This window comes from Balaenoptera borealis, assembly GCF_965194805.1.
Source record: "Balaenoptera borealis genome assembly, chromosome: 1".
NCBI lineage: Eukaryota > Metazoa > Chordata > Mammalia > Artiodactyla > Balaenopteridae > Balaenoptera > Balaenoptera borealis.
Window position 1 is genome coordinate 36,110,206 of NC_138860.1, and position 27,623 is coordinate 36,137,828.

A 27,623-nucleotide genomic window follows, 5' to 3' on the forward strand; every position below is an offset into this window, starting at 1 on the left:
TTTGTTCCTTGAAACTAGACAAAACTACTTTTGATGACAATGAGAAAAATCATGTCAGGCATTTTCAGTCTTCTTTTATAGCTGGAACATGAAAATGCCCAGTTAAGAAATATAAATTTCTCTTTGTCTGAAGGCCTTCATGCCCACTCATTGACAAGCATGATCCTGGATGATGAAGGTGTTTTGGGCAGCACTGAGAATTCTTTTCAGAAGTTCCATGCTTTCTTGGATCTCCTTAAAGATGCTGGGTTAGTTCATTTCTCTTCATGGCGTTCTTCTCTTTGCGACTATAACGGTAGTTTGCTGAGGAACTGGAGCAATTTTCATCACTTACGTGGCCATATTTAGCCAAATTTAGGGGAATTATAGGTAATATAGTTGACGTTTTAAAATGAGGAATTAAATTTTTTAAGAAATGCAAATAGGGGAGCCTGCTTTGGTAGAGTGGGGAGCCCATTATAAAAGAGTAACCTGTAGACAGAGTAATTAGTAGGTATAGTTTTTTGTAAAGACTAAATTGAAGGCAGTTTTCATTGAAAATATTCGGGAATGGATAAGAATTTTCCTATCTTTCATTTATTTTGCTTGTTTGATAAGTTTGAATTAAAGTTATTTTTGTCTTAGACATAAAAATTATTATTAATCTTCAGGGAAGATATAGGTCAGTGGTTCTCAACCGGGAGCAATTTTGCTGAAAGAGGGAAGTAGAGATTACTAGTTGATGGAGTGGTGTTTTGTCAGTGAATGAATTGGTGTTGGGAAGGAAGGAACAAACACATTCTTGGAAACTGGAGGAAAGGTGGTAAAGAAGTGTGGGAATGGAGGTGTGACAGGCAGTGGACGAGGTGCGTGGTACTTGTTGAAGCTGCTAGTGAGACAGTGGGATGTCTCCTAGAGGATGAATCTGGAAAGGGTTGAGAATTTGGGGGAGAGAGAGGCTTGTAGTCCGGAGTAGGATGTTGGCTTTTAAGATTTTAGAAGTATTTCATGATTGTAGGTCTGGGGAAATCTAAACTGCTCTTATGTGATTATAATAACCTTTGTCTTTTCTCCTTTCCTCCTCTGGTCCAGGCTTGGGCAGCTGGCCACAATGGCTGGTATAGATCAGTCAGATTTTCGTTTACTAGGTCGTCCCCAGATGAATTCTACTGTTAGTAGTCCACCTAAAGAAGAAAAGAAGGCACTTGAAGAAGAAAAATCAGAATCAAAGCAGAGTGCCCCAGTACAAACGCAAAATCTCCAAGTAAGTGGACAGGACAGCACTTAATGATTCTAAGAGTGATTAGCAAAAAGGAAATGACCAAGTCAGAGAGAAAATAATAATGGTCAGTCTCTAATAGTTCACATGCTCGGGAGCTAGAAGACTGTGGAGTCCTCTCCAAATCTGAGATTAGTAAATGTGGGCCCATTTCATGATACTGTATTGTTGTACATAAGAAAACTGGAAGTTCTTTAGAAAATTTATGAGTTAAAGCAAACTCTCCTTAATGAAGAAAGAAAACATTACAGAAAATATTCCAAATTTTAAATTGAATAAATGTCTATTCTATTCATATTTTATCTAGGTTTCTATTTGTATGCAGTCAGCTTACAATGAAGGAACACTAATGAAGGTACACGTATTGACAGAATTTTTAAAATAAGTAATCTTGACATAGCTAATGCGTAAGATATTATAGTGACTCACCTGGTCATGGGAATGAGAGGGGAAACATGTCAGCTTTTCCTCTAGCCTTACTTGGAGCACCCTTCGCCCACCTCAGCCAATCTCAGACTGGTCTTGGGAACTGACAGCTTGAGAACACAGTCTGGTCACAAACTATATACTGTTTACATATGCCTGGAGGATAGAAAAGAAATTAATTTTCTTACAGAGTAGGGTTTCATTTTTAGTGAGGGAAAGGAAATGGGTAATAACTACCCCAATCACCAAAGTCTGAAAATGTAGCGGACATAGCCTTGGATATATAGCTAGGTTAAGTTGAGAATCACTTGGCAAGATAGAATTAGAAAAAAACTGGCTCTGAAATCTTCTGAATAATCAATTACTGTGTTAATAATAAGATCACAGAATAACATTGAAGTTTTGAACTCTACTGTTTAATGGTTGGCTTTGTTCATCACTGAATTTTTGTCTTGTCTTTTGTCTTTCCCTCCAGTTTCAGAAAATTACAGGTGATGCTGGGCTTCCTTTGCCTCTCGACTCCTTCCATGTCCCAGTCTCTACTCAGGAGGCCTTAGAAACTTCCAAAGACAACCTGGGGGTCCCAGTCACAGAGCAGCGGCAGGAGTCTTTTGAAGATTTCATTGCTAGAACATGTTCTCCTTCAGCAGATGTCATTTCTGGAACTGGAAGTCAAAGAAAAGAAGAGGAATTATCTAGAAATAGCAGGTCTTCTTCAGAGAAAATGAGCAAAGCAGGTGAATATACCAAAAAATACTCTGCTAAGAAACAACCTGGGAAGGACCTGCATTCCTGCTCTGACTCACCTGTAAAGCAGAAAATCAAAGGAATTGGGCAAAATAATTCTTTGCTTAATGAACCAATTAGAAGTGAGTCTTCAAAAAAACACATTTTTGTTAAGAAAGAGAGTAGAATAGTGACTGTTTCATCAAAGACAACTAAAAGTAAACTCAATCTACTAGAACATTCTGAAAGTGATACTCTTGGATCTGATTGTGAATTTCAAGAAAGCATCCATACTCCATCACACCTAACATAGGTATAAATCTTTTAAAATCTTTTAAAATTATGTTTTTGCCTTCAAATTTTAATAAATGACATGTTTTTATTATAGCATATGGTGTTTTAAAATACTTGACTGGAAGCCATTAGAGAAAGATTTATCTATACTTTTTATTAAATTGAAAGTTTTGGTGTATTTTTCCTTGTGACACTTTGCACCATTCATTCAGCTAGTGTTTACTGAGGGCTTCATATGTACCATACTTTTCTGGGTGTTATTGCTTTCAACAGTGAACAAAATAAAGCCTTTACTCTCCTGGACCTAACACTCTGTGGTGGGAGAAAACATAAACAACAAAACAGGGTAAGGGGTAAAAAGAGATGGGAATAATAAATGGAATAGTTTTACCATTTGGTTAAATGTCAAACTATTATGAATCATATGGCCAGAAGCCATTGACATATTTTAATTCACAATAACCAGAGAGCATCAAACATTTACCAAGGCACTTAACCGTGTTTATGGATTACAGCAACACTATGAGGTAGGGAACTATTACCATCCCCATTTTATAGATGAGGAGTCTGAGGAGACATTATGTGAGTTACCCAGAATTACACAGCTATAAGTAAGTGGTAAGCTGGGATGTGACCAGAACCCATGCTCTTTTTTTTTAATGTATGGACTTTTTATTTATTTATTTATGGCTGTGTTGGGTCTTCGTTGCTGCGCACGGGCTTTCTCTAGTTGTGGCAAGCGGGGGCCACTCTTCATTGCGGTGCGCGGGCTTCTCACTATCGCGGCCTCTCTTGTTGCGGAGCACAGGCTCCAGACGCGCAGGCTCAGTAATTGTGGCTCACGGGCCCAGTTGCTCTGCGGCATGTGGGATCTTCCCAGACCAGGGATCGAACCTGTGTCCCCTGCATTGGCAGGCAGATTCTCAACAACTGCGCCACCAGGGAATCCCTAATGTATGGACTTTATTATGTTTCATTTGTTTCTGATTTATGTGATTTTTTTTTTTAAAGATTTTTTTTGATGTTGACTATTTTTAAAGTCTTTATTGAATTTGTTACAGTATTGCTTCTGTTTTTTGTTTTGGTTTTTTGGCCGCAAGGCATGTGGGATCTTAGCTCCCCGACCAGGGATCGAACCCTCACCCCCTCCATTGGAAGGCGAAGTCTTAACCGCTGGACCACCAGGGAAGTCCCCCTTATGTGATTATTTTTATGGCACTTTTTTTAAATTTTATTTTTTATTAACATATAGTAGAATTACAGTGCTGTGTTAATTACTGCTGTACAGGAAAGTGACTCAGTTATACATTTATATACATTCTTTTTCATATTCTTTTCCATTACGGTTTATCACAGGATACTGAATATAGTTCCCTGTGCTATACAGTAGGACCTTTTTGGTTTTCTTTAAATACATCCACTTTTTAAAAATAAATGTATTTATTTAATTTTTTATTTTTGGCTGCATTGGGTCTTCGTTGCTACACGCGGGTTTTCTCTAGTTGCCGTGAGCGGGGGCTACTCTTCTTTGCAGTGCGTGGGCCTCTCATTGTGGTGGCTTCTCTTGTTGCGGAGCACGGGCTCTAGGTGCATGGACTTCAGTAGTTGTGGCACACGGGCTTCAGTAATTGTGACTCACAGGCTCTAGAGCACAGGCTCAGTAGTTGTGGTGCATGGGCTTAGTTGGTCTGCGGCATGTGGGATCTTCCCGGACCAGGGCTCGAACCCGTGTCCCCTGTATTGGCCGGCATATTCTTAACCACTGCACCACCACGGAAGTCACATGTAGGACCTTTTTGTTTATCCATCCTGTATATACACCAGTTTGCATCTGCTAATCCTAAACTCCCAATGCAACCCTCTCCCACGCCCTCCCCCCTTGGCAACCACCAGTCTATTCTCTATGTCCTTGGTTATGTTTCTGTTTCACGGATAGGCAGAACCCAGGCTCTTAATTACTTTGTTATCATGTTTCCTTGTTAAGAGAAGAAGGGTTTAAGGAAGGCACCGGGAGAGAAGCCAGTGAGCAGTGAGCAGTAGAAGTACAAAACAGTGGGGCTGTCAGAAAGCACACCTGTCTCCTTCCCCCATCTGAGCAGAATTTTTAAACAGCAGAGTATGTAAGAGCATGTGATGACACATCTCTGGATTAAATTATGTCTCCCTGGTAAAACATGCACAGATAAGTCTTTAGTTCAATCAGACTGAAAGGTGAGATCAGAGAAAAGCTAGAGTGTCAGATTTCTTCTAAAAGGTCCTGCCTGATTGTTACTAAGAGGACTGCTAGAGTACTAGTTAGTTCGTTAGTCATGGATTGAGTGTTAGAGGAGTGAAACAATGAGCAAGATGTAGCGTTGGCCCTTTAGCAGTGGAGTGAGAGGGGAAGACGCACAGCAGATGTCTCATCCTGCACGTGACATGCTGTGACGGGCATATTCAGGGCGTTTCGTCAGTGTTTGTGGAAGAAGAGGGGGAGCTGTGAGGCAAAGAAAAGTCATCGAAAGAGGCAGTCCCTAAGCTAAGTCTTAAAGGACTCGTGAATAACTGGTGAGTCAGCCGGTGAAGGGCAAGGACACTCAAGGCAGAGAAGACAGCGGATGTCCAGAGCCGTGAGTGTGCGAGGGGTGTGTTACGGAGCCACAGGCACAGGCTCTGGAGCATCAGTGCAGTGTCACCAGGCAGTGGCAAGCGCCCCTAAAGGAGGCAGCGAGGAGGAGAGCGGGTCTTAGCCATCCATGTGTGTGGAGCTGGTTTCCTCAGAAAATAGCTAAGAATGGAAAGGACAAGTTCAGGTGGCATTTTAGACCACTGACGTCAGTATGGATGAGGAATCTGAAGAAGCCTGGAGACAATTATGCCCCACTCTTCTGAGGAGCAGTTTTTTATTTTCGAGTGGGACTTTCATGCTGCCACCTCCTCTCCTGTCCCTACTGAAAGGTTTATAGGCCGGCAGAAGGGAGAACCTAGCCTAAGTAAAGTTAATCAGGTTTCTTTACTGTACAGCTTCTCGGGGCTGCTGTAGGCTAATGTTCATTCTGGATCGTCACAGCAGGCGTATGGTACACAGCCATCCTCAAAGCTATTTGACTCTAGAGTCCTTTTTTAATAGACGTGTGTAACAACTGGTTCCAGCAAACAGCAATTTGGTAACTTCTAGACCAGGTAATAGAAAGGGGTCTGAAATAAGGTATAGATGAAGGGAGGAAAGAAGTTCTAATTTTATTTAGGAAATTACAAGCAAGACTTGATCTTGGGAAGTAAGGAAGAAGTAGGAGGCGGAGGCTGAACCCCCATCTGTGTGACTAAGGTTGGGTGGTGGTATCATTGAGTTTGGAAATAGGGGATAAAGAACTGAATTGGGGAAAAGACTTTAGTTCTGGACATGTTGAATTTTAAAGCACCTGTAGAATTCAGGAGACAAACTGGTAGATAACTGGAACTGCACGTGAAGACATGGAAAGATAAAAATTTGAATGTCATCAGCACTTAGCAGTCATTAAAATCATGAAAATGGATGAGATTTCAGAGAATTGTGAGTACTGACAACGTTTAAGTAATAAGCAGAGAAAGAATTCTGAGAAGGAGAGAGGTGATAGAGTTTCAAGAAGGAGGAAGTAGATGACAGTGTCATCCTTCAGAGAATGTAAGTGTCCATTGGATTTGGGCAGTTAGGTCTCCAGTGACCTTAGAGCAGTTCAGTGAAGTGGTGGACAAGAAAGCCAGATTGCAATAAATTGAGGGTGTAGGGCTGCCTGTAGGGGCCAGGTGGGGCTAGTGAAGACAGTGGGAATAGGCTGCTCTGAAGGAGTTTGGATGAAAAGAGAAAATAATTAGCAAAAAAGAATTTTTTAGAATGAGAAGGACTTATATTTTATATGTTGAAATGAAGGAACCGATAAAGGAGATCCTGAAGATGTAGATAATAATTTAGAGAACTGGGGAAACATGGACATATGAATAAGAAAAAAACCTTGCACAGTATATAAAACTCACTTGTATCCTTTGAGTTGGATGGATACTGGTAAGTTTGTGAGGAAATAAAGGTAAGAAGACATAGAAGTTAAATGAGTTTATACTTATAGCCTCAGTTTTCTTTGACACAGTTTTTTCAGAGACACATATATACACATACATAATTACAGTTTTAAAATTCTTTCATAGTTACATGTTTTATTAATCATGTCTGAGAAAAGTCCTTGATTTTCATTTTGTACAGCATTATCTTGTAAGGACAAGATACAGTGACAACTTCCAAGCTTTTTGCATATCAGAGCTGAAACTGAAAGTATCTCCATAATTGAATTTTCACTTCTTATTTGTAATCAGTTTATCCTTAGGAGGATACTTCATAGTGTTTGATCACAGATGAGTTTGGGCATTGCTATCACTCAATAATGTTAAGGATCTGTCAGGTTCTCTCCTATACTATATATTAATTTTTTCTCCATTTAGCAAATATTTATTGGCGGCCTGTGGGAATAAGATACACCTAGGTCCTCTTTCCTTGGTATATTCAGAAAAGCCTCTGAAACTAAATTTTCACGTCAGGCCATACTAAGGCCTGGCATAATAAGTTTTCATCGTTAACAGTTTTTTTGTGTTTGTAGGGTTTTTTTATTTTTATGAAGCAAGGATAAGACACTGTCTTAACTCAGTGGTTGTCCATTGATGAATAAGTCAAAGAAGACATAGATGAAGCATGGTATTTTGAATATCCTTTCCACAGAATAGGGCCATCCTGAAACTCTGGTGAGATGCTTATCATTTTCAGATTTTGGAGTGGCAGAGAAAACCCTATTACACCTTGAATTATCTCTAGAAACATGAATTCAGCCAAATAAAAACAGTGCCTCTGCCTACTGAGGCTGTCAATTTCCATCTTAACAAAAGTGAACATTTCTCCTTTAGATTAAAATCAAGAAAATCCCCTCTGTCCAGGATGCAATAATGGGGTACCAGAAAGAGGAAAACTGAAGGTATTCCCTCTTTACACCTGAACAGTGAATTCATTCTGATATCAAATATTTGTTATGATTCTGCTATGACCAGGTGCTTCATTGTGTTTAGAGATCAAGTTACTGTTCATTCTTAGTAAGTAAGAAAAATCCATGTTTTAGGACTCTGAATAGTAACTTTATATATTTTATATATATATTAAAAATAAATATATATATTATATATAATATATATTCCACCTATTCAACAAAATTGTAATTTTCATCATCTCTTACGAATGATGAACTGTATTTACTCTTTGGAAAGGGCTTATAGAGAATTAAAGTCTCCATATACTTTTTATATAAGACCATGGAAACCAAATTCTCAACTGGGAGCAAACTTAGGTTTTGCTATGAAGGTTTATGCTTGCCTGGCCTTAGAGTGGTAGGCCAGGAACTCAAGGTGGAGTTTTCTTCCTCTAAGTTACTTTCATTGATGCCACCCTGAAAAAATTTGGAGGGAGTATTTTTTGAAATAGCTTTATCTCAGTAACCCTTTAAAAATGCTTCAGGGTATGGGGAACATAACTGTCAAAATGTTCAAGCAACTCTTGTTGATTTAAGTGTAATTGATCAGGAGCAATACAGGAGAGAGCTGGGGACAAAAGACAAAAGGCCCGAGGCTATTTCATGTATAGTTTTTGGCTTATTGTACAAAACAGAGAAAGTCTCATACACTCACACAGCCAAGGTCCCCTACTGTTCTCTCATTTTAACATAAATAAAAGAGAGCTAGTTTCTCAATAGCAGCATTCTATCCTTAAGTGGGTACACAGTGATATTCTAATGGTCTCTGGAGCAGGGAATAATTCCGTGGCAGCTCTGACCTCCAGTCACCAGGTTCTCTGTAACCAAGGACTATAATCATTATTTCGATTTCTATTTAGCATCTCAAAATTGAAAGGATTCCATGGACAACAAAACAGTAAGTGATTCATGAAGTGTTTTAGTATGGATAAAATAATAAACTATAAAAATACAAATAATCAGTAAAGCTTTTTCTTTCCGGGGAACTATATTCAGAAATTAATGCAAGCATCTAAGGTGCGCATGTGTGTTTTTTCACCCATGATCATGTTTGTGTGTGTGTGTGTGTGTGTGTGTGTGTGTGCATGCATTCCACTGCTACAGGAGACATGCAAAATAATATCAGATTTGCTACTATATGAAGTACTGGTTTCTCCCAAGAACTGTGTGCTCGCAGGGTTTGTTCAGGAAGGTGAGTGCCCTACCACCACATCGCAGTCATATCTCATCACCTTTGGCAGGAATAATTTACACTTTAACCTTACATGCAGGCGTATTAAATAAGTATTACTCATCAGAACTTGCTTATTAATAAAACAAGCTGAATTAGCCACTGCAGAATCATATTTGGAAATTCAATGACAATTTTACATTTTTAATAAAGGCTCAGAAATATTATTGCAGAGCAGGTGGTACAGAAAACTGTGGTCAAATTTGACATTCATTAATAATTGAAGTGTGGAACGTGACAGGTGAAAATTGATATTGATTTCTTTCCTCTGATATTTGGAAGAGTTCTAAAAGGTAAATAAAATGAGATAACAAGACATATCAAGTCTCACTGATTTCTTTGATCACCTCCTCCCCACATATCACTCCTTCGCCTACCATATTTTGAATAATTCAATGCCCATAGTCTTTTCAGTTCAGTGCATTATAAAACACACTCAAGCTGGGTTTCAATCATATTAGACTGAAAGCTGAACTTTTTATGAAGGATTATTTAAAACAAAATGCGTCTTGAGCCCAACAGCCTTTGAAACCAAACAATCCTGGGAGTTCAGTAAGGAAATGTCAACACTGTGGAGAACTTTTGGATTCAGAAAATTCAGTAATCCTATTTGATGTATGTTAACCGTATCAATGTTAACAACCTTCTGCTTGATTTCAGCATTGATTTGAGAGCTGAGTTACTACTGGTCTTGTATTTTAAATAGTGTGAAAGCACTGAGAGAGTTGTTCTTGGGTTGAACTTGACCTGCCTCTGGGAATGCTCTCTGTTCTATCCATCTTGAAAAGCTTTATTCAAGTGCATTTCTCTGCCTTCCTTCTTCTCATCTGCACCCCTTGGGAAAACGAAAGATGCTCAAATATAGATGTTAACACTGCAGATGCTCTGTTTGGCAATGGTGTCTTTCAGCTTCCCAATAAAGAATTATATTGCTGACCACCCATTTGACTGAAAAGTGACTCATTTTACTGACAGATATCTGGATTGAGATGCCAAAAGAAATAGGTCATTTCAAATTTCCTTTTTAATTTGAAGTCATAGCTTTGTGTTGCAACACTGCTTGTTCAAAAGTTAGATCATGAAGGTTCCTTCCTATGACCTCCAAATAATTAATCAGAATGTTCTTCAATCGGCTATACAAAAAGCAAGCAGAATATTCCTAATTATCAATCTTTCTCTTGAGTCAAATAGTTCTTGTAATTTCAAGGAAGAGAAACTCAAATGTAAAGTGTTACAATAGCCAAGCATACCAGCACTGTTATCTAACCATTCAGCAATTTTCTCTGCCAAGTCACTCTGAACCTTAGACTACTGAGAATGTTTTTTTAATTAATTTTTAAGGTTCTCCTCTTTTGAGTTAAAAAATGGTCACAATTTTATAAGTAAAATTAAAGAAAAAACACAAAATAGACCATCTGAGATATTTCCATTAGGCATTATATATATATAAATATATATACATATATATACATAATTTTAATATATATACATGTATAAATGCACTGGGATAAATCTCCATCTTCTGTGTCAGTCGGACATAGGTCCATTTTCTTAGGAATAGGGAACTCCTTTCACAATGGAAGTGAGGAAATTGGCTGGACCATCCTTCTTGAATATAATTCCATGAAGCCACCATTGAAGGTTGTCTGGATCTTAGTTCCTTCTAGCAATCCACTACTCCAACAGTGTGTAGTTCATCAAATTCAGGTCTTTCTGAAGCCAGGCTAGAAATACAAAGTGAGGTGGACGACTAAGGTAACTGACCAAAAAGGAGGAGGAAGCGAGCAAAACAATTTCCCAATTTCATTTTTTCCCATATTCTCTGTGCTTTACAAGGGAAAAAAATATTTGTGTCTGAGTTCCTTTCATTCTTAGCCATTGTTGGTTCAAAGTCTGAGAAAAAAAAAAGGTAGAAACAAAAATATGGAGTCCAGAATTCCGTTAGCTCTCTTGCGTGCAATATCACAACTTAAAAGCCCTTCCAAAATGAAGGGATAAACTTTTAAAAATATAGCCCAATCTTTTCAATCTAAACAAGTAAACACTAAAAATATATTTTAGAAATCCAGCAAACACACTAACCACAGTCAAAGCAAAGAAAGGCTTATGGCTTACCAAATGACAGTGGCTGTCTACAAGAGAGATAAAGAGTACTCCAAAATTCTATCTGACCTGGCAGAGCTCAGCACAGCTACTATTCTTCTTTCCTAAAATCAAGGCATAAAGAAATTGAATAAAACTTGCCAAAATGTCACCCGCTGCCTCCAAAAGCAGATTAAAGAAGGGAGTGTCCAGAAATCAGGATGAAGAAAACTACTTAGAGAAGCCCCTTCTCCTATCAGTGGACCACCAGGGTTTATCTGGGTAATAAAATGATAATAGGCCTTTTTGTCATCTTCTTTTTATAATTTATACATTTAAATTTCAGTTAACATTTTAAAAATATCCAATCAGAATGACAGGCATTTCCAGAAGTATCAGTTTTTTTAATCCTCACCCTTTTACAAATGTGAAAACTGAGGCTCAGTATAGCTGTCAAGAAATTTTCCTAAATCATTGAAGCTGTAAATTTGGGACCTAAGTCTAAATCAGTTTCTCATTTTATCTTGGCTAACTTCTTAAAATTCTGTTCAGGGACATGGGGAGGGGGAAGGGTAAGCTGGGATGAAGTGAGAGAGTGGCATGGACATATATACAGTACCAATGTAAACTAGATAGCTAGTGGGAAGCAGCCAAATTGCACAGGGAGATCAGCTCGGGGCTTTGTGACCACCTAGAGGGGTGGGATAGGGAGGGTGGGAGGGAGATGCAAAAAGGAGGGGATATGGGGATATATATATATATACGTATAGCTGATGCACTGTATACAGCAGAGACTAACACAACATGGTAAAGCAATTATACTCCAATAAACATGTTAAAAATATATATATATGAAAACTATACTATAAAATAGATACAGTGATAATATATCTGAGAGGTAGAATTTTGGCTGCTTTTTAATCTATTTTTGGATTATTTGATTACATGATTTCTCTATAAAGAATATGAATCCCTTGTGTAATAAAAGTTACTCAAAACAAAAACAAAAAAAAAACCAATTCTGTTTAGGAAGAGAGGATAGAATGAAGGTTTGAGCATAGAAATCATCTAGAAATCACTGAAGATACTGGGCCCGTAGTGCAGTTTTATTTGTAGTGGGTTTGGCTTACATTCTTATATTTAGCTTTATTTCTATACAACTATCAAAGAAAGAGAAAGAAGTTGGGTAATATTTGCATTTGCAACTAATCAAAGCAGAATTGCTTCTAGATTTAACAAAAAGATCGTTTTGTGATCTCAGATTAACATCTTTATTCTTAAATGGAGCATAAATAACATTTATTGGCTAAGATTATTTGCAATAAACAAGACTGTTTACTGTTTACCACCTAGCAGATGACTATTTGTAAGTCTCACTGAGTGTGCTAAAAGCTTATACTGAGCTCTCATTTTACCAGAGTGAATTTAAATTAACTTCAGCAGCCAGAATTAATGAAACCGTGTAAATGATGCAAAGATATTCCACAAGGTATTCTGTTTTAGTTAGAGATAGAAAATGTGAGTCATTAGAGGTTTTTAAAAATGTTGCATTCTATTACTTTCTCAAATTTTAAATCTAGGAATATAGATGAAAACTAAAAAATGTTAGCCACCTTAGTTCAGTTTTTAATGTATATCAGCTCTGAATTTATATTGAGTGAATAGTAAAGAGTCTGAATGAAGAACATAATCTGGAGGCATTCAGGTACAAGTCATAAATTTTATTAGAAGTTGAGTATCTGTTAATTAGCAGGCAGCTATATAACTTAAGTATAAAGCCACTACAATTCAAACATTGTAGCATTACTACATGAATGAACACATATACAAATTAAACAGAAAAGAATATCCACAAATAGTTCTAAGTATGTCTGGGAAGTTTGATTGTGATAAAGTCAAGTTATAATCTTTAAAACTGATGCCTAGAAAAGTACACACCCATTGAAAACTAAAGTCTGTACCTCACAGTACATACCAAAATAAATTACACCAGTTGCACATGTAAGAAGCTTGCAAATTGCCATTTTACCCTAACAAGATGTGTCTTTTACAAATGTTTTCTCCTGCTCTGTGGCTTGTCTTTTCATTATCTTCTTAGTGATTTTCACAGAGCAGAAATTTTCTATTTTAATGAAGTCTAGCTTATCAATTCTTTCTTTCATGGATTATGCCTTTGGTGTTATATTTTAAAAGTCATTGCCATACCCAAGGTCATCTAGGTTTTCTCCTATGTTATCTTCTGGGAGTTTTACAGTTTTGTGTTTTACATTTAGGTCTGTGGTTCATTTTGACTTAATTTTTATGAAGGATATAAAGTCTGTGTCTAGTTTTTTTTGGTTTTTTTTTTTTTACTATGGGCATCCAGTTGTTTCAGCACTATTTGATGAAAAGACTATCTTTGCTCCATTGTATTGCCTTTGTTCTTTTGCCAAAGATCAGTTGACTGTATTTATGTGAGTCTATTTTGGGGCTCTTTATTCTGTTCCATTGATCTATTTGTTCTTTCACCAATACAACCCTGTCTTGATTACTGCACCTTCATAATAAGTCTTCAAGCTGGGTAGTGTCATTCCTTCAACTTTGTCCTTCTTCATTGAGGTCACAGCTAATCTGGGTCTCTTGCCTCTTCATATGGACTTTAGAATCAGGTTGCCAATATCCATAAAATAACTTGCTGGGATTTTGATTGGGATCGCACTGAATTTCTATAGATTAAGTCGGAAAGAACTGACATTTTGATAATACCGAGTCTTCCTATTCATGAACATGCAATATCTCTCCACTTATTTAGTTATTCTTTGACTTCATTCATCACGGTTTTGTAGTTTTCCTCCTATAGAGGTTGTACTTATTTTATTAGATTTATACTGAAGTATTACATTTTTGGCAATGCTAATGTAAATAGTGTGGGGTTTTTTTAAACCTATTCCACTTGCTCATTATTGGTATATAGGAAAGCAATTGCCTTTTGTATATTAACCTTGGATCCTGCAACCTTCCTATAATCACTTATTAGTTACAGGAGTTTTGTGTCAACTCTTTAAGATTTTCTACATAGATGATCATGTCACCCGTGAACAAAGACAACTTTATGTCTTCCTTCTCAATCTGTATACCGTTTATTTCCTTTTCTTGCCTTATTGCATTAGCAAGGACTTGCAGCACAATACTGAAAAGTTATAATAAAGGAGGACATCCTTGCCTTGTGCTTAACCTTAGTGGGAAAGCATTGAGTTTCTCTCCAGTAAGTATGATGTTAGCTATTGGTTTTTTTGTAGATCGTATTTATCAAGTTAAGAAAGTCCCTCTCTATTCCTAGTTTACTGAGAGTTCTTCTCATGAGTGCATGCTGGATTTTGTCAAATGCTTCTTCTGAATGTATTTATATGTTTTTTTTTCCTTTTTTGTCTTGGATGGATTATATTAATTAATTTTCAAATGTTGAACCAGCCTTACATACCTGACACAAATCCCGTTTGGTCATGCAATATAATTGTTTTTATACTTTTTTGGCTTCAATTTGCTAACATTTTGTTGAGAATCTCTGACACAATTTTTATCACATTTCTACTATAAAAGGTTTGGGATTCTAACGAATTTAAGCTATTAATTAGTCTTATCAAATTGTGCTTTTTATTCAAAGATACACCATAGCAGAACCCTGAGGGAATGGATGGTGAATGGTAAGGCCTGAATTTACACTTCTTTTATTCTTTATACCCTGATCCCGTCTCTCAACAAGTGTTTATGGCTGATGTTTACTTTTTTGGAAATTAGACATAGCTCACTCCATTCATTCATTCAACAGATTCTACAGCAGAAGGGAGGCTTCTAAGGAGATAGGGTGTATTAGTGGGGCTGCAGGTTGTTACAGGGAATCCAAGCAAGGCCTCATAATGGAGACGGTGATATTTGAGAAAAGACCTTAAAAAGTGAGTGGATGAGTACTGTAGATAGTAAAGAGAACAGCAATTCAGGTAAAGGGAAGAGCAAGTGAAAATGTCTGCCTACTATACTTGTTGAACATCAAGGACTAAAGAGTATAAGGTGTTTGGAAAAGAGTGAGCAAGGAGTAGAGGTGGAGGAGATGAGATCAAATATATAATGTGGAGGGTAATCATGTAGCAACTTTCCAACATTTTAAGAACTTCAGCTTCAACTATGATGAAGGGGAAGACACTGAAGTCACATAATTCTTCTGACTTAGATTCTCAAAGGGTTCTCCGGCCACTGTGTTAAGGACACATTTCAGAGGGATAATAATTAAGATGACAGACAATGAAATCTTAATCCTGAGTGGTAACAGTGGAAAAATCAAGAAATTGTCAAATTCTGGTTCTATCTCAAAGATAGGGTTGACACATTTTGCTTCTGTATTGGATGTGAAAGGAGAGAGAAAGAAAATTCAAAGATGAATCACATTTTGTAACTGAGCACCAGGAAGAATGGAGCTGCCTTTTTCTGTTTTGGAAAGTATACAGGGAAAGCATGAGTGACTAAGTGTGTATTTGATGGCAAGGTATATTAAGTTTGGGATGTCTATTAAATGACAAAACAGAGATATTCCGTTAGTAAGCAGTCTTGTTAGGTGGACCCAGTCCGTAAAGGACAACCATCAACCTACCTAATCTGCTCAATTTGAAGACCCATAAAGGACTTTGGGGCATTAGTGTGAAGAGGCTTTCCTTTTGCGTTTGTGTGTATGTGTGTTATTTGCTTTGACACTGTGGTTAGGCTAAAGTAGCACTATTCTGGGCTTTCATCTTTGGCAACTTTTTTCTCACCAAGAAGCTTTTTTATTGGGTTGACGCCAAATGAGTATTTGCCTGACTCTTCATGTCCTGATTCTTTAACTATTTTCCTAGATTGGACAGCCAGAAATTTGGTAAGTATTTGTTCATTTCACCCTTCAACGTGGACACACTTGAAGCGAAGTGAACTCCCACCACACTGATGGTAGACTCCATCTGAGCATGCTCAAAAGGGCACAGAAGGTTGTCCACGGGGAGGGTACTATCAGAGGCTGATTGACAGTATCTGTGTTGTAGACCAACTTAAGGGCAAACACATATGGTTCTTATGCTTTCCTGCTCCTGATAATAGGCAATGGCAGGTTCTGGATCACAATGTTTGAACCCAGCAGGAATAGTTTTGCACTCTATGTGGCATGACTATGATAAGGGGTCTATATCTTATCTAGCATGTATCTTCTTTTTTATGCTACACAAATACAAGGTTGTCACTTTCTGAGACAATAAACTTTCTCTGGCTGGGACAGATTCAAAGCAGATGCCAAGTTAGAAACATTTCTGAATTAGGTGATTTGGGTTCCATGCCCAGGTTAAAAAAACAAAAACAAAACTTTTTCTTCTTGGTTTCACATTTAAACAATATGAGTTAGTCTAAACTATATGACCAAAAAATAGAACTACTAAAATAACAGGCCCTTATCATTATTATTTTGATATAATAAATAATAGAGGGATATTGTTTTACTAATAATTACCAGCATTTAGTAACGACAAGCCAAACATTAAGCCTTTAGGAAATTTGTGAACTCCTTCATTTCTTACAATACCTCTGTCAGATTGGTACCAGTATTTATCACCATTGATGAAGAAACAGGAAGACACTGAGGCACAGAGAGGTTAAATGTAACGTCCATAATTGCCCTAGCTGCTATGCTAGTCTGCTTCATCAACCACTATCACCACTATCACATTTCTTTAATTGGACTTTAGATTCAGATAAACAATTTTTCCTGGTTGCAAGGAAATCATTTAACAAGCCCAGATTGCAATGCTTGAAATGCAAGTCTGAGCCCAAATCTGAGAACCCTAAACCATGTGATCACTAAAAATACTGAGTATCAATTCTGAGCTTTCTAATATGACTTTGCATTTAAAATAACAAGTCCTATTAGGAATAAGTGTACAAATGGCATTCTAGGAGGGAAGATATCCAACAGGTGTTTTAAATTCCTTTAGTGGCAGTGAAAAAGTATGAAGGCATTTCCTGCAATACTAAATGAGCTGATTTGCTTTTGGTGGGTAAACACTGAACTTTGTTTACAAAACTTAACCTGAAAGTATTTTCTAAGTAGCCTGCTATTACTCTACTCAAAGTTAGCCTTGTTATCTCCTTTAACAAACAAGAATGCTAAGACAGTCTCAGTTAGTATAGTACGGATAAATCATTTGCAGTCTTGGGGAAACTTGTACCTTAACGAGTGTCTTCAATTTGGGGAAGACATGAATTCACAATTGCCATTCTCTATTCATATTATTGCCATATAAACTAATTCCAGCAAAGAAAGCTATAGTTAGGTAGATCCTTTCATAAAGTGATGCAGTCACTCAGGAATACTTTATAACCTAAACCGACTGGACAGTCAGTAACCAATGAATTATCCTAATGCTGATTCATCTGACAGGTCCTTTATTCCAATGACTTTCACTGCTATCCTTCTCTTTTCTTTTTGGGATTAAGAACTATGCATAAAGTCTTACTTACTCTAAGGTTCACCTTGTACCTCTCTTGTCACACAACTTGTCACTTTCCCCATCATATGGCACCAAAGGCCAAAAAGAAATCTGAGTACTCTGCGGTTGTGGCACAGGTATTTCTAAAGAGATGAACACCTGTTCAAAAATCACTAATTCGAGAATAAATATATGGGGAAATGAACTGGGGACGTGACTGGAATCAACTGAAACTGTGAGAGGCCAGCAGGGCAGATATGTGTGTCTGTATGTGTCTTAAAGAATAATGTTCTCTATGAGAAAAAATGCTTTATTGCCCCAAACTTTAATCCAATTAATATCTGGGAATATATTTCAAGACCACGTGTATATATGTGTATATACATAATGTTAGCATTGTATATTATTTGTGTTATGTTCTCCCTTCTATTCATGGGAATATGTTGCCTTTAACTTTTAACCTTTCTTGTTGATTTTGTACATGGATGAAGGTTCACACAGTAAGATAAATTCAAGGATTTCTTTCTCCAATACTATTGATATGAATTCCTATTACTTAATTTCTTTTTGATAGATTTTCAGATGACAGTCCAAGATAGTTCTGCCAATGGAAATCACAGGACTACCAAATATGGAAAAGACTTTGGAACACTTACAGTGTGTTTTCATGGTCTGCATCAGAATTCTACAGAAGGCTTTTGGCTGAATTGGCAGTGAAATGAGAATGGAAAGTTAGTGTATCAGTTATTTTTCAGTGTGGTATTTTTTCTTTTCTACTATTCTACTATGTATTAGAAATTACGTAAAAATCAGGAGAAGAGAAATGGTTAAGAAAAAATATAATCTGTCATGTTAAAGACATTCGGCACTTACCTAGACTCACAGGTAACATGAGAGAACATGAGAGCTGGCTTGTGAGAGCTAACCTTGTTCCAATTGCCTCACTGTCTTGATGAAAAGCTTTGAGGCTCAAAGAAGGAAGTGACCCTGCCAGAAGCATACCATGAATCAGTGATGAAAGGGAGACTCCTTGGCTTCTGTAGAGCCATGCCTCTGTGCACAAGGTGTTAAAGAAGCATTAATTAAATGCCCCTTTACCTAACAACGTGGAGCTTAATCATAGGGTTTGGGCTTCTTCTCTCTTCTTTTCTTTTGCTTTCTCTTTTACATCCTTGGGGACCTTAGTTTTAAGTTGCTCTCTTGAACTGGATTTACAAGACATTTATTTTCATTAGCCCTTATTTTTTTGCATTGTAGGCTGAATTTTTAAGAAGTTGGGGAAGGATACTGAACTGCCAAAAGTTAACAGATTATTGGCAAAGAAATAAAAATAATTATAATGCCAATTTCCCTGGGTATTCCCTGTGTACTTTAGGGGTAAAAATAGTATTTGTAAAGTGATTTCAAAATGTGCAAATATTACCTGTGGTACATAACCTACTGGTTAAGAGCACTAACTCTGAAATTAATTTGCCTGGATCTTTTTTCCCCAGCTCCACCATTTATTAGTGGTGGGACTTCAGGAGCGTTACTTCTTTGTGTTTCACTTCCTCGTTGAAAAACAAGGGCTTAATAACCTCACCCATTTTACAGAGCTGTGGCGTGGAGTTAATACACGTACAGTGGTTAGGAATCCATGCCACTCTTACGTCTTTAAAATCAATCTTACTATTGTTGTTGCTACTATTATTATTTTGTTAGCCGTCCTTGAAAAAGTTTGCCAGCAGTACTCACTTGCTTTTCTTTTTGTTGTATATTCTCTACATCCCACTTAAGCGTTCTACCAAACCCTAAAAGGCTCTTTTCAGATATTTTACACCTCTTTACTTGTTTGTCACAGCAAAAGTAAAAGGAGTGTGGCTCCCCTTGATTGAACAAACCAGAACTTTGGTTTTCTCCCATTCATACACATTGGTGAACAGATGTGAAAAAAAGGACTCCATGGGGCTTTCAGTCTGGAGCCAAACATCCAGGTTCTGTGTAACTTGACACTATTATGCACACATGTTGGTCCTTTAGGACCCAAAAGAATCTCAACTAAGCCCATCATTATTTCAGGAATATGAAGAATGCTTTTTGTGAAGTAGATGAACATAACAGAAATACAAGAAAAGGCAGAGGTGTTTCGTATCACAACTTTTTGAAAAATGCTCAGAGCTCTAAGATGTAGCTGACAATTCCCCCATCAGCTAATGCTTTCAAAATTACCATAAATTTCACCATAAATACATTTTTTCAGCAATGGCAATAACACCTTTACTATACTGCTCAATTCCTCACAGTGTCAGCATTAAGTACATTAAAAGGGTAAGTAAAAATATCTGTCTGATTGCTTCTGACATAACCCCGAGATCTCTTTTATTTCTGTACTACATCAATTATAATGTGGAACATTAAGACAAATTATTTCTAAACACTAACAAGCAATGTAGCAACAAGTGGCAGACAATCAAGGGGAATTTTGCCATAGCACGGTGCTTATTTTGTTGCAAGCAGGAATGCAAACCCAAAGGATGTAATTTAGAGGAAACTCTGTCCTGTCTATTCTCTAGGAACTAGAACAAGGAGACGGAGAGAAGATGATTCTGGGTAAATCAAACCGTTTTCTCCTAATTACGGCTGAATAATAGGGAGCAAACTCCCATGGAAGGTTGTGATCTGCTTGAAGAAAGCTAGGAGGTTGCCCTGGCTAGGGTCTTTCATATACAGTTATTCAAGCTCAGACTTGATCATCTGTCAGGGATGCTACAGTAGGGAGAGTTTTGCCATAGCTGTGAGACTCAGCAAGATCACTTCCAACTCTAAAACCTACAATTTTAATTTAATCACAAACACCAGCCATCATTAAGAGCAACCTCAAATAACTCCAAATCTGTTCATCTACTCACATATTCTTTACACAGTCAACAGACCTCGAGTGATTACTACATGCCAGACACAGTTCTAAGATACAGAATAAGGGATAAGAAAGGTAACAACCTCTGTCACTGTGGGGCTTGAGTTCTTTGGGAAGAAGTTCATCTAAATACAAAGAGACACCAAAGATAATATTTGTTTTTATTATTATTCTGTGAAAGATGTAAGGTAATCTGATAAACTGGGACTAAGTTAGGCTAGTAGGACAATCAAGGAAAAAATATTTTTAAGCGATGAGTGTCAAAGAATAGAAAGGAATCATTTATGGAAAATTTTTCTGGAAATAATATTTCTAAAACATGGGAACAACAAATACAAGGGCCCTGAGGCAAGATGAAGCTTAACTACAATCGAGGAACAAAAAGAAGCTACAAGGTTATGTCAGGAGATAATCACACAAATTTACACCAGCTGGTCCCTAACTTCAAGTCTACGTGGATATATTCTTGAGGTGAGTTAGACATATATATCATCCAAAAAACGAAAAAAAGTTGACTCCAAAATTACCCTGGAAATTCTGAGTGAGACTCTTTACAAAGGCACAACCATATTAAAGATCACAGCCATCATCCTCCAAACTCCCTTCTGGCCATCACTAGCAGGCATTTGACGGGGGTGTTTAATATCCTCTCTAAAATATTGGGCAGGAAGAACAAACATCCTAGCATGTCTGCACCGTGCACCTAGGGTCTCACAATTGAAAAGTAGCTGGAGCTCACTCTGCTGATGGCTTTTCCGGGTTTTTTTTACCTTTTATTAAGAGTCCCATCTCTTTTAAGAACTGGGATATATTTTTTGAGGGAAATAAACTATAGGAAAATTCAACTGACAGAGATCATACTGTATTTGACTTTTCTGTTCTTTGCTACATTTATTTGTTGAGACAAACATCTGTTCTTAGCCTTTTTGTAATGGCTCTGTTAAATAGAACGGACACACAGTACACTGCACATACTTAAAGAACACAATTTAAGTTCTGAAATATGCATATACCCATGGAACTGTCAACACAATCAAGAAAGGGAACATATCCATCACTTGCAAGTGTTTTTATGTCTCATTCATAAAGCTCCTTTTTTTCCCTCACATTCCACCCCTCCACATCCCCAAGTGACCACTGATATGCTTTCTATCGTTAGAGATGTGTTTGCATTTTTCTAGAAATTTATATAAATGGATTCACACAGTGAGGACTCTTTTATCTGGCTTCTTTCACTCAATGTAATTATTTTGAGAGTAATTCATATTTTTGTGGGTATCAATAGTTTATCACTTTGCTTTGCTGATAGTGTTTCATTGTATGAGTATACCACAGTATATTTATTCATTCGCCTGTTGATGGGTGCCCGAGGTTGTTACAATTCTGTCTATTAAAAATAAAGATGCTATGACGATCCACATACAAGTCTTTGTATGAACATATGCTTTCATTTTTCTTGCATAAATATCTAGGTGCAGAAAGGCTGGATCATACGGTAGGTGTATGTTCAACTTATAAAGAAACAGCCAAACTGTTGACTGAAGTGACTTTACTATTTTCCTTCCCACTAGCAGTGTAAAAGACTTCCAGTTCCTACACTGCCTCACCAATACTTGGTGTGCTTGGACTTTTCTAATTTTAGCCATTCAATAGGTGTGTAGTGGTAACTCCTGGGGCTTTCATTTTCATTTAGCTAATAATTGATTACATTGAGCAACTTCATGTGCTTATTTGCATCCGTACACTTCCTTGGAAGGATCTCTTTTAAAATATTGTTACCCATATTGTTAATTTAAAAATTTTTTCTAATTACTGAGTTTTGAGAGTTCTATACGTGTTAGAGACACAAGTCTTTTCAGGTATATAATTTGTAAGTATTTTCTTCCAACCTGTGGCTTTTCTTTTATTAATAATGGCTTCCAAAGATGAAACCCAATTTATCACTTTTTTTCTTTTATGGATCTTGTTTTTGGTGTCATCTCTAGGAAATCTTTGCTTAACCCAAGGTCAAAAAGATTTTGTCCAAGTTTTAGAGATTTATGTTTTGTTCTACATTTAGTTAATTCTTTATATGGTGTTAAGTAGGAATCAAAGTTCATACTTTTGCATATGGCTATCTAGGCACAATATCCATGTACTACGTGCTTCTAGCACCATTTGTCAAGAAGACTATCCTTTCTCCTCAAAATTGGCTTTGCACCTCTGTTGAAAAATCAATTGTCCTTATATGTGTGGATATGTTTCTGGGATCTACATTCTATTTGACTGACGTATTATATCTGACTCTTGGTTATAATATATTCTTTCACTGATTTCTTTTCACTTGCTCATGTAAATAGTCTCCCAGTAATATGGCCTTACCATTTGACTGGACATACCTAGGTATACCTGAAATGCATTTGATAAATCGATGGAACTTGCACTCAAACTAGGGTTACTTTCCAAAAACACTTAAAATGTTGAGGTGTAAAAACGATGTATTCTACAGCCTTCCTGCCTCAACCAAGTGTATGTTAACACATCCCCACGAGCTATTTTGCATGTGTATGGGGCTGTAGAGTCTGGGGAGTATGAGAGTGGTATGTGCTGTCTATCCCAAAAGATCATCATACAAGGCAAAGGAAACATTAAGGAAATAGATAAGAATAGTCAAATGCCAAATGTTAAAATATTTCTCATGCGTTTTAAATATTTACATTGAGATAAATAAGCAAATTATTATAAAATAAAATACAAAATTTTAGAGAATATTTCAAAATGCTCTTTTTTGCCAGATGCAACAAGACACTAGGAATAAATAGAGGAATTTTCTGGAACCAGCTTGTCTTTCCTTTTTTTATCACCATCGAGTGATGGGGTTGTATTTTATTCAGTCTATTGTACATGTGGGTGTGAGTAAGCTGGAACTTGTCTGAAAAAGAGAAATGAGCAAAGAATATATGTTGTCAACTTGTCTAAAACATTTTTTCATGTTCTGACTCATTTTTCTTTGTATTGGCATTTCAAGGGATTTCGTTTTTTAATTTGACTATTAAAAAACCTTGATAACTTCAGTGAAATCCCATGAAGATAATATAAACAACTGTAATGGAAAATGAAAAGATGATAATAGCAACCAGCACTGTGATATTTCTTGTCAGTGTTCTTTACTATATAGAATAGTAACAAATCCCATATTAATTTGACTTTTTGAACTTTGGCCTTTACTTTGGTGGAAGAAGTTCCTTTCACTTTGCTTATTATCTGTTTGCAATGAAAAACAATTAATGACCATACTTTGATATGATCATCTTAGAGTTGTATAGAGGGAGGATAGTTATGCAACTATTTATATATCTATGGGTTCAAGGAAGTTTAAAGGCTTGATATTTGAATCCTGTGGAAAGTAGCCTCCTTTCCCACACAGAAATGAACATATACATGTACTTAACGTAGTTTAAAATAAAGCAACACCTGTTCTTAGAGGCACCTTCTATTCCAGGCATGTTTAGGTATAGGGAAGGGGAACAAGAGCTATAAAACATAATTCTTGTCTATAAGGAGTTTACAGTTTAGAGGGCTTGAGGGCACTCAATGACTCAACGGGGATGAGCCTGATGCAGGTGGCTACAAGGTCACCCTTGGATAAACTCTGCTTTAGGAAAGAGCAGCCTACTCTTATTCTGTTAAACTCTTTAATGCGGTGTCCAATAAACCTGAATATCAAGCTCAAACACCACTTTAGAAATGTTTCCAGGGGTGCTAACAGCCATCAAGTTAATATGATTCCTACACACTTGACACAACTCACCAGAGGTCTTGAATTCGGTGAGCATATTGACTTCCTTTAAGAAAGATCACCATTGAAACTTCGAATGCTAAGTTCTAAGAGAATGAAGTAAGTAATAAGTGATATTCAGGTTCAGAGGTGGAAGAGAAAAGAGGTCTCACCTTGAGTAGAACATTTTGTTGTATTCTCCAAAGTGGCAAACAATAAGGAGAACACTAACCAACTAAGGCTCTCAATAAGTTTAGAAATAAGATGAAAGCCTAAGATGGAGGTCAAAATGTCCCCTAGATTGAAGTATACACTTAGGCTAAAAGGGAAACTATTGAAAAAGATGTAGAAAATGCTAAGTATTTCACAAAAAAATTATTAGAACAAAAAATCTATTAGAATAAACCAACTTAGCAAAGTTTATTTGCAGAATATGAAATCAATATACACGCATCACTTGCATTTCTGTACATTAACAATGAACAATCTGAAAAAGAAATTAGGAGAACAATTCCATTTACAATACCATCAAAAAGAATAAAATACTTAGGATATAAGCTTAACCAAAGACATGAAAGACTTGTACACTGAAAACTATAGCATTATTGAAAGAAATTAAGGAAGACATAAATAAATGGAAAGACATCTCATGTTCATGAACTATTGTTAAAATGTCCATGTTACACAAAGCTATCTACAGATTTAATGCAATGCCTATCAAAAATCCCCTATTTTTGCAGAAATAGAAGAAACTACTCCAAAATTGATATGTAACCACAAAGGACCCTCAATAATCAAAGCAAACTTGAAGACCTCACACTTTCTTTTGAAATGAAGTTTTCTTGTTATTGTGGGTTAAAAATCCAAAGTCCTAAGTGTCCATAAATTATCCTCCTAAATTGATATTTTGGTTCATTCTCAGTGACAGGGCTTTCAGTACCTGAGTGGCATTGGGGTTCCTTCAATATCTCTAGCTTGGACTCCTGTCACTGACATGGTGTGGGTATCTCAGAGCCTTGGCTGTTTCACCAGTTGATCAAGTCCCGCATGAACCATGCTCAGAAGGGCCCCACGCTTGCTTGGTGTCATGCTCTGCTATTGCTGTCTTGAAATTCTTACTGATTTTATCTTTGAACTTACGTTTTTTTTTTGTTTTTTTTTGTTTTTTTGTTTTTTGTTTTTTGTTTTTTGTTTTTTTGTTTTTTTTTAAACATCTTTATTGAAGTATAATTGCCTTACAATGGTGTGTTAGCTTCTGCTTTATAACAAAGTTAATCAGTTATACATATACAATATGTTCCCATTTCTCTTCCCTCTTGCATCTCCCTCCCTCCCACCCTCCCCATCCCACCCCTCTAGGTGGTCACAAAGCACCGAGCTGATCTCCCTGTGCTATGCGGCTGCTTCCCACTAGCTATCTATTTTACATTTGGTAGTGTATATATGTCCATGACACTCTCTCACCCGGTCACATCTCACCCCACCCCCTCCCCATATCCTCAAGTCCATTCTCTAGTAGGTCTGTGTCTTTATTCCCGTCTTGCCACTAGGTTCTTCATGGCCTTTTTTTTTTTTTTTTTGCCCCTTAGATTCCGTATATATGTGTTAGCATAATGTATTTGTTTTTCTCTTTCTGACTTACTTCACTCTGTATGACAGACTCTAACTCCATCCACCTCATTACAAATACCTCCATTTCATTTCTTTTTATGGCTGAGTAATATTCCATTGTATATATGTGCCACATCTTCTTTATCCATTCATCTGTCGATGGACATTTAGGTTGCTTCCATGTCCTGGCTATTGTAAATAGAGCTGCAATGAACATTTTGGTACATGACTCTTTTTGAACTATGGTTTTCTCAGGGTATATGCCCAGTAATGGGATTGCTGGATCGTATGGTAGTTCTATTTGTAGTTTTTTAAGGAACCTCCATACTGTTCTCCATAGTGGCTGTATCAATTTACATTCCCACCAACAGTGCAAGAGAGTTCCCTTTCCTCCACACCCTCTCCAGCATTTATTGTTTCTAGATTTTTTGATGATGGCCATTCTGACTGGTGTGAGATGATATCTCATTGTAGTTTTGATTTGCATTTCTCTAATGATTAATGATGTTGAGCATTCTTTCATGTGTCTGTAGGCCATCTGTATATCTTCTTTGGAGAAATGTCTATTTAAGTCTTCTGCCCATTTTTGGATTGGGTTGTTCGTTTTTTTATTATTGAGCTGCATGAGCTGCTTGTAAATCTTGGAGATTAATCCTTTGTCAGTTGCTTCATTTGCAAATATTTTCTCCCATTCTGATGGTTGTCTTTTGGTCTTGTTTATGGTTTCCTTTGCTGTGCAAAAGCTTTTAAGTTTCATTAGGTCCCATTTGTTTATTTGTGTTCTTATTTCCATTTCTCTGGGAGCTGGGTCAAAAAGAATCTTGCTGTGATGTATGTCATAGAGTGTTCTGCCTATGTTTTCCTCTAAGAGTTTGATAGTGTCTGGTCTTACACTTAGGTCTTTAATCCATTTTGAGTTTATTTTTGTGCATGGTGTCAGGGAGTGTTCTAATTTCATACTTTTACATGTACCTGTCCAATTTTCCCAGCACCACTTATTGAAGAGGCTGTCTTTTCTCCACTGTATATGCTTGCCTCCTTTATCAAATATAAGGTGACCATATGTGCGTGGGTTTATCTCTGAGCTTTCTATCCTGTTCCATTGATCTATATTTCTGTTTTTGTGCCAGTACCAAACTGTCTTGATTACTGTAGCTTTGTAATATAGTCTGAAGTCAGGGAGCCTGATTCCTCCAGCTCCATTTTTCGTTCTCAAGATTGCTTTGGCTATTCGGGGTCTTTTGTGTTTCCATACAAATTGTGAAATTTTTTGTTCTAGTTCTGTGAAAAATGCCAGTGGTAGTTTGATAGGGATTGCATTGAATCTGTAGATTGCTTTGGGTAGTAGAGTCATTTTCACAATGTTGATTCTTCCAATCCAGGAACATGGTATATCTTTCCATCTATTTGTATCATCTTTAATTTCTTTCATCAGTGTCTTATAATTTTCTCCATACAGGTCTTTTGTCTCCTTAGGTAGGTTTATTCCTAGATATTTTATTCTTTTTGTTGCAATGGTAAACGGGAGTGTTTTCTTAATTTCACTTTCAGATTTTTCGTCATTAGTGTATAGAAATGCAAGAGATTTCTGTGCATTAATTTTGTATCCTGCTACTTTACCAAATTCATTGATTAGCTCTAGGAGTTTTCTGGTAGCATCTTTAGGATTCTCTATATATAGTATATGTCATCTGCAAACAGTGACAGCTTTACTTCTTCTTTTCCGATTTGGATTCCTTTTATTTCTTTGTCTTCTCTGATTGCTTTGGCTAACACTTCCAAAACTATGTTGAATAATAGTGGTGAGAGTGGGCAACCTTGTCTTGTTCCTGATCT

The 27,623-nt window shown here is 36.9% G+C and overlaps 1 protein-coding gene across 1 annotated transcript in view; it reads left to right on the forward strand.

Moving 5' to 3' along the window:
* LOC309628550 (centrosomal protein of 78 kDa-like) overlaps nucleotides 1-27,623 on the forward strand; it is a 227,855-nt gene that overhangs the window by 48,012 nt on the left and 152,220 nt on the right. The window contains 4 exon segments of the mRNA XM_082391713.1: nucleotides 82-248; nucleotides 1,072-1,243; nucleotides 1,566-1,613; nucleotides 2,160-10,326. Coding sequence (XP_082247839.1) covers nucleotides 82-248; nucleotides 1,072-1,243; nucleotides 1,566-1,613; nucleotides 2,160-2,723 — 951 coding nt within the window. The 3' untranslated portion in view covers nucleotides 2,724-10,326.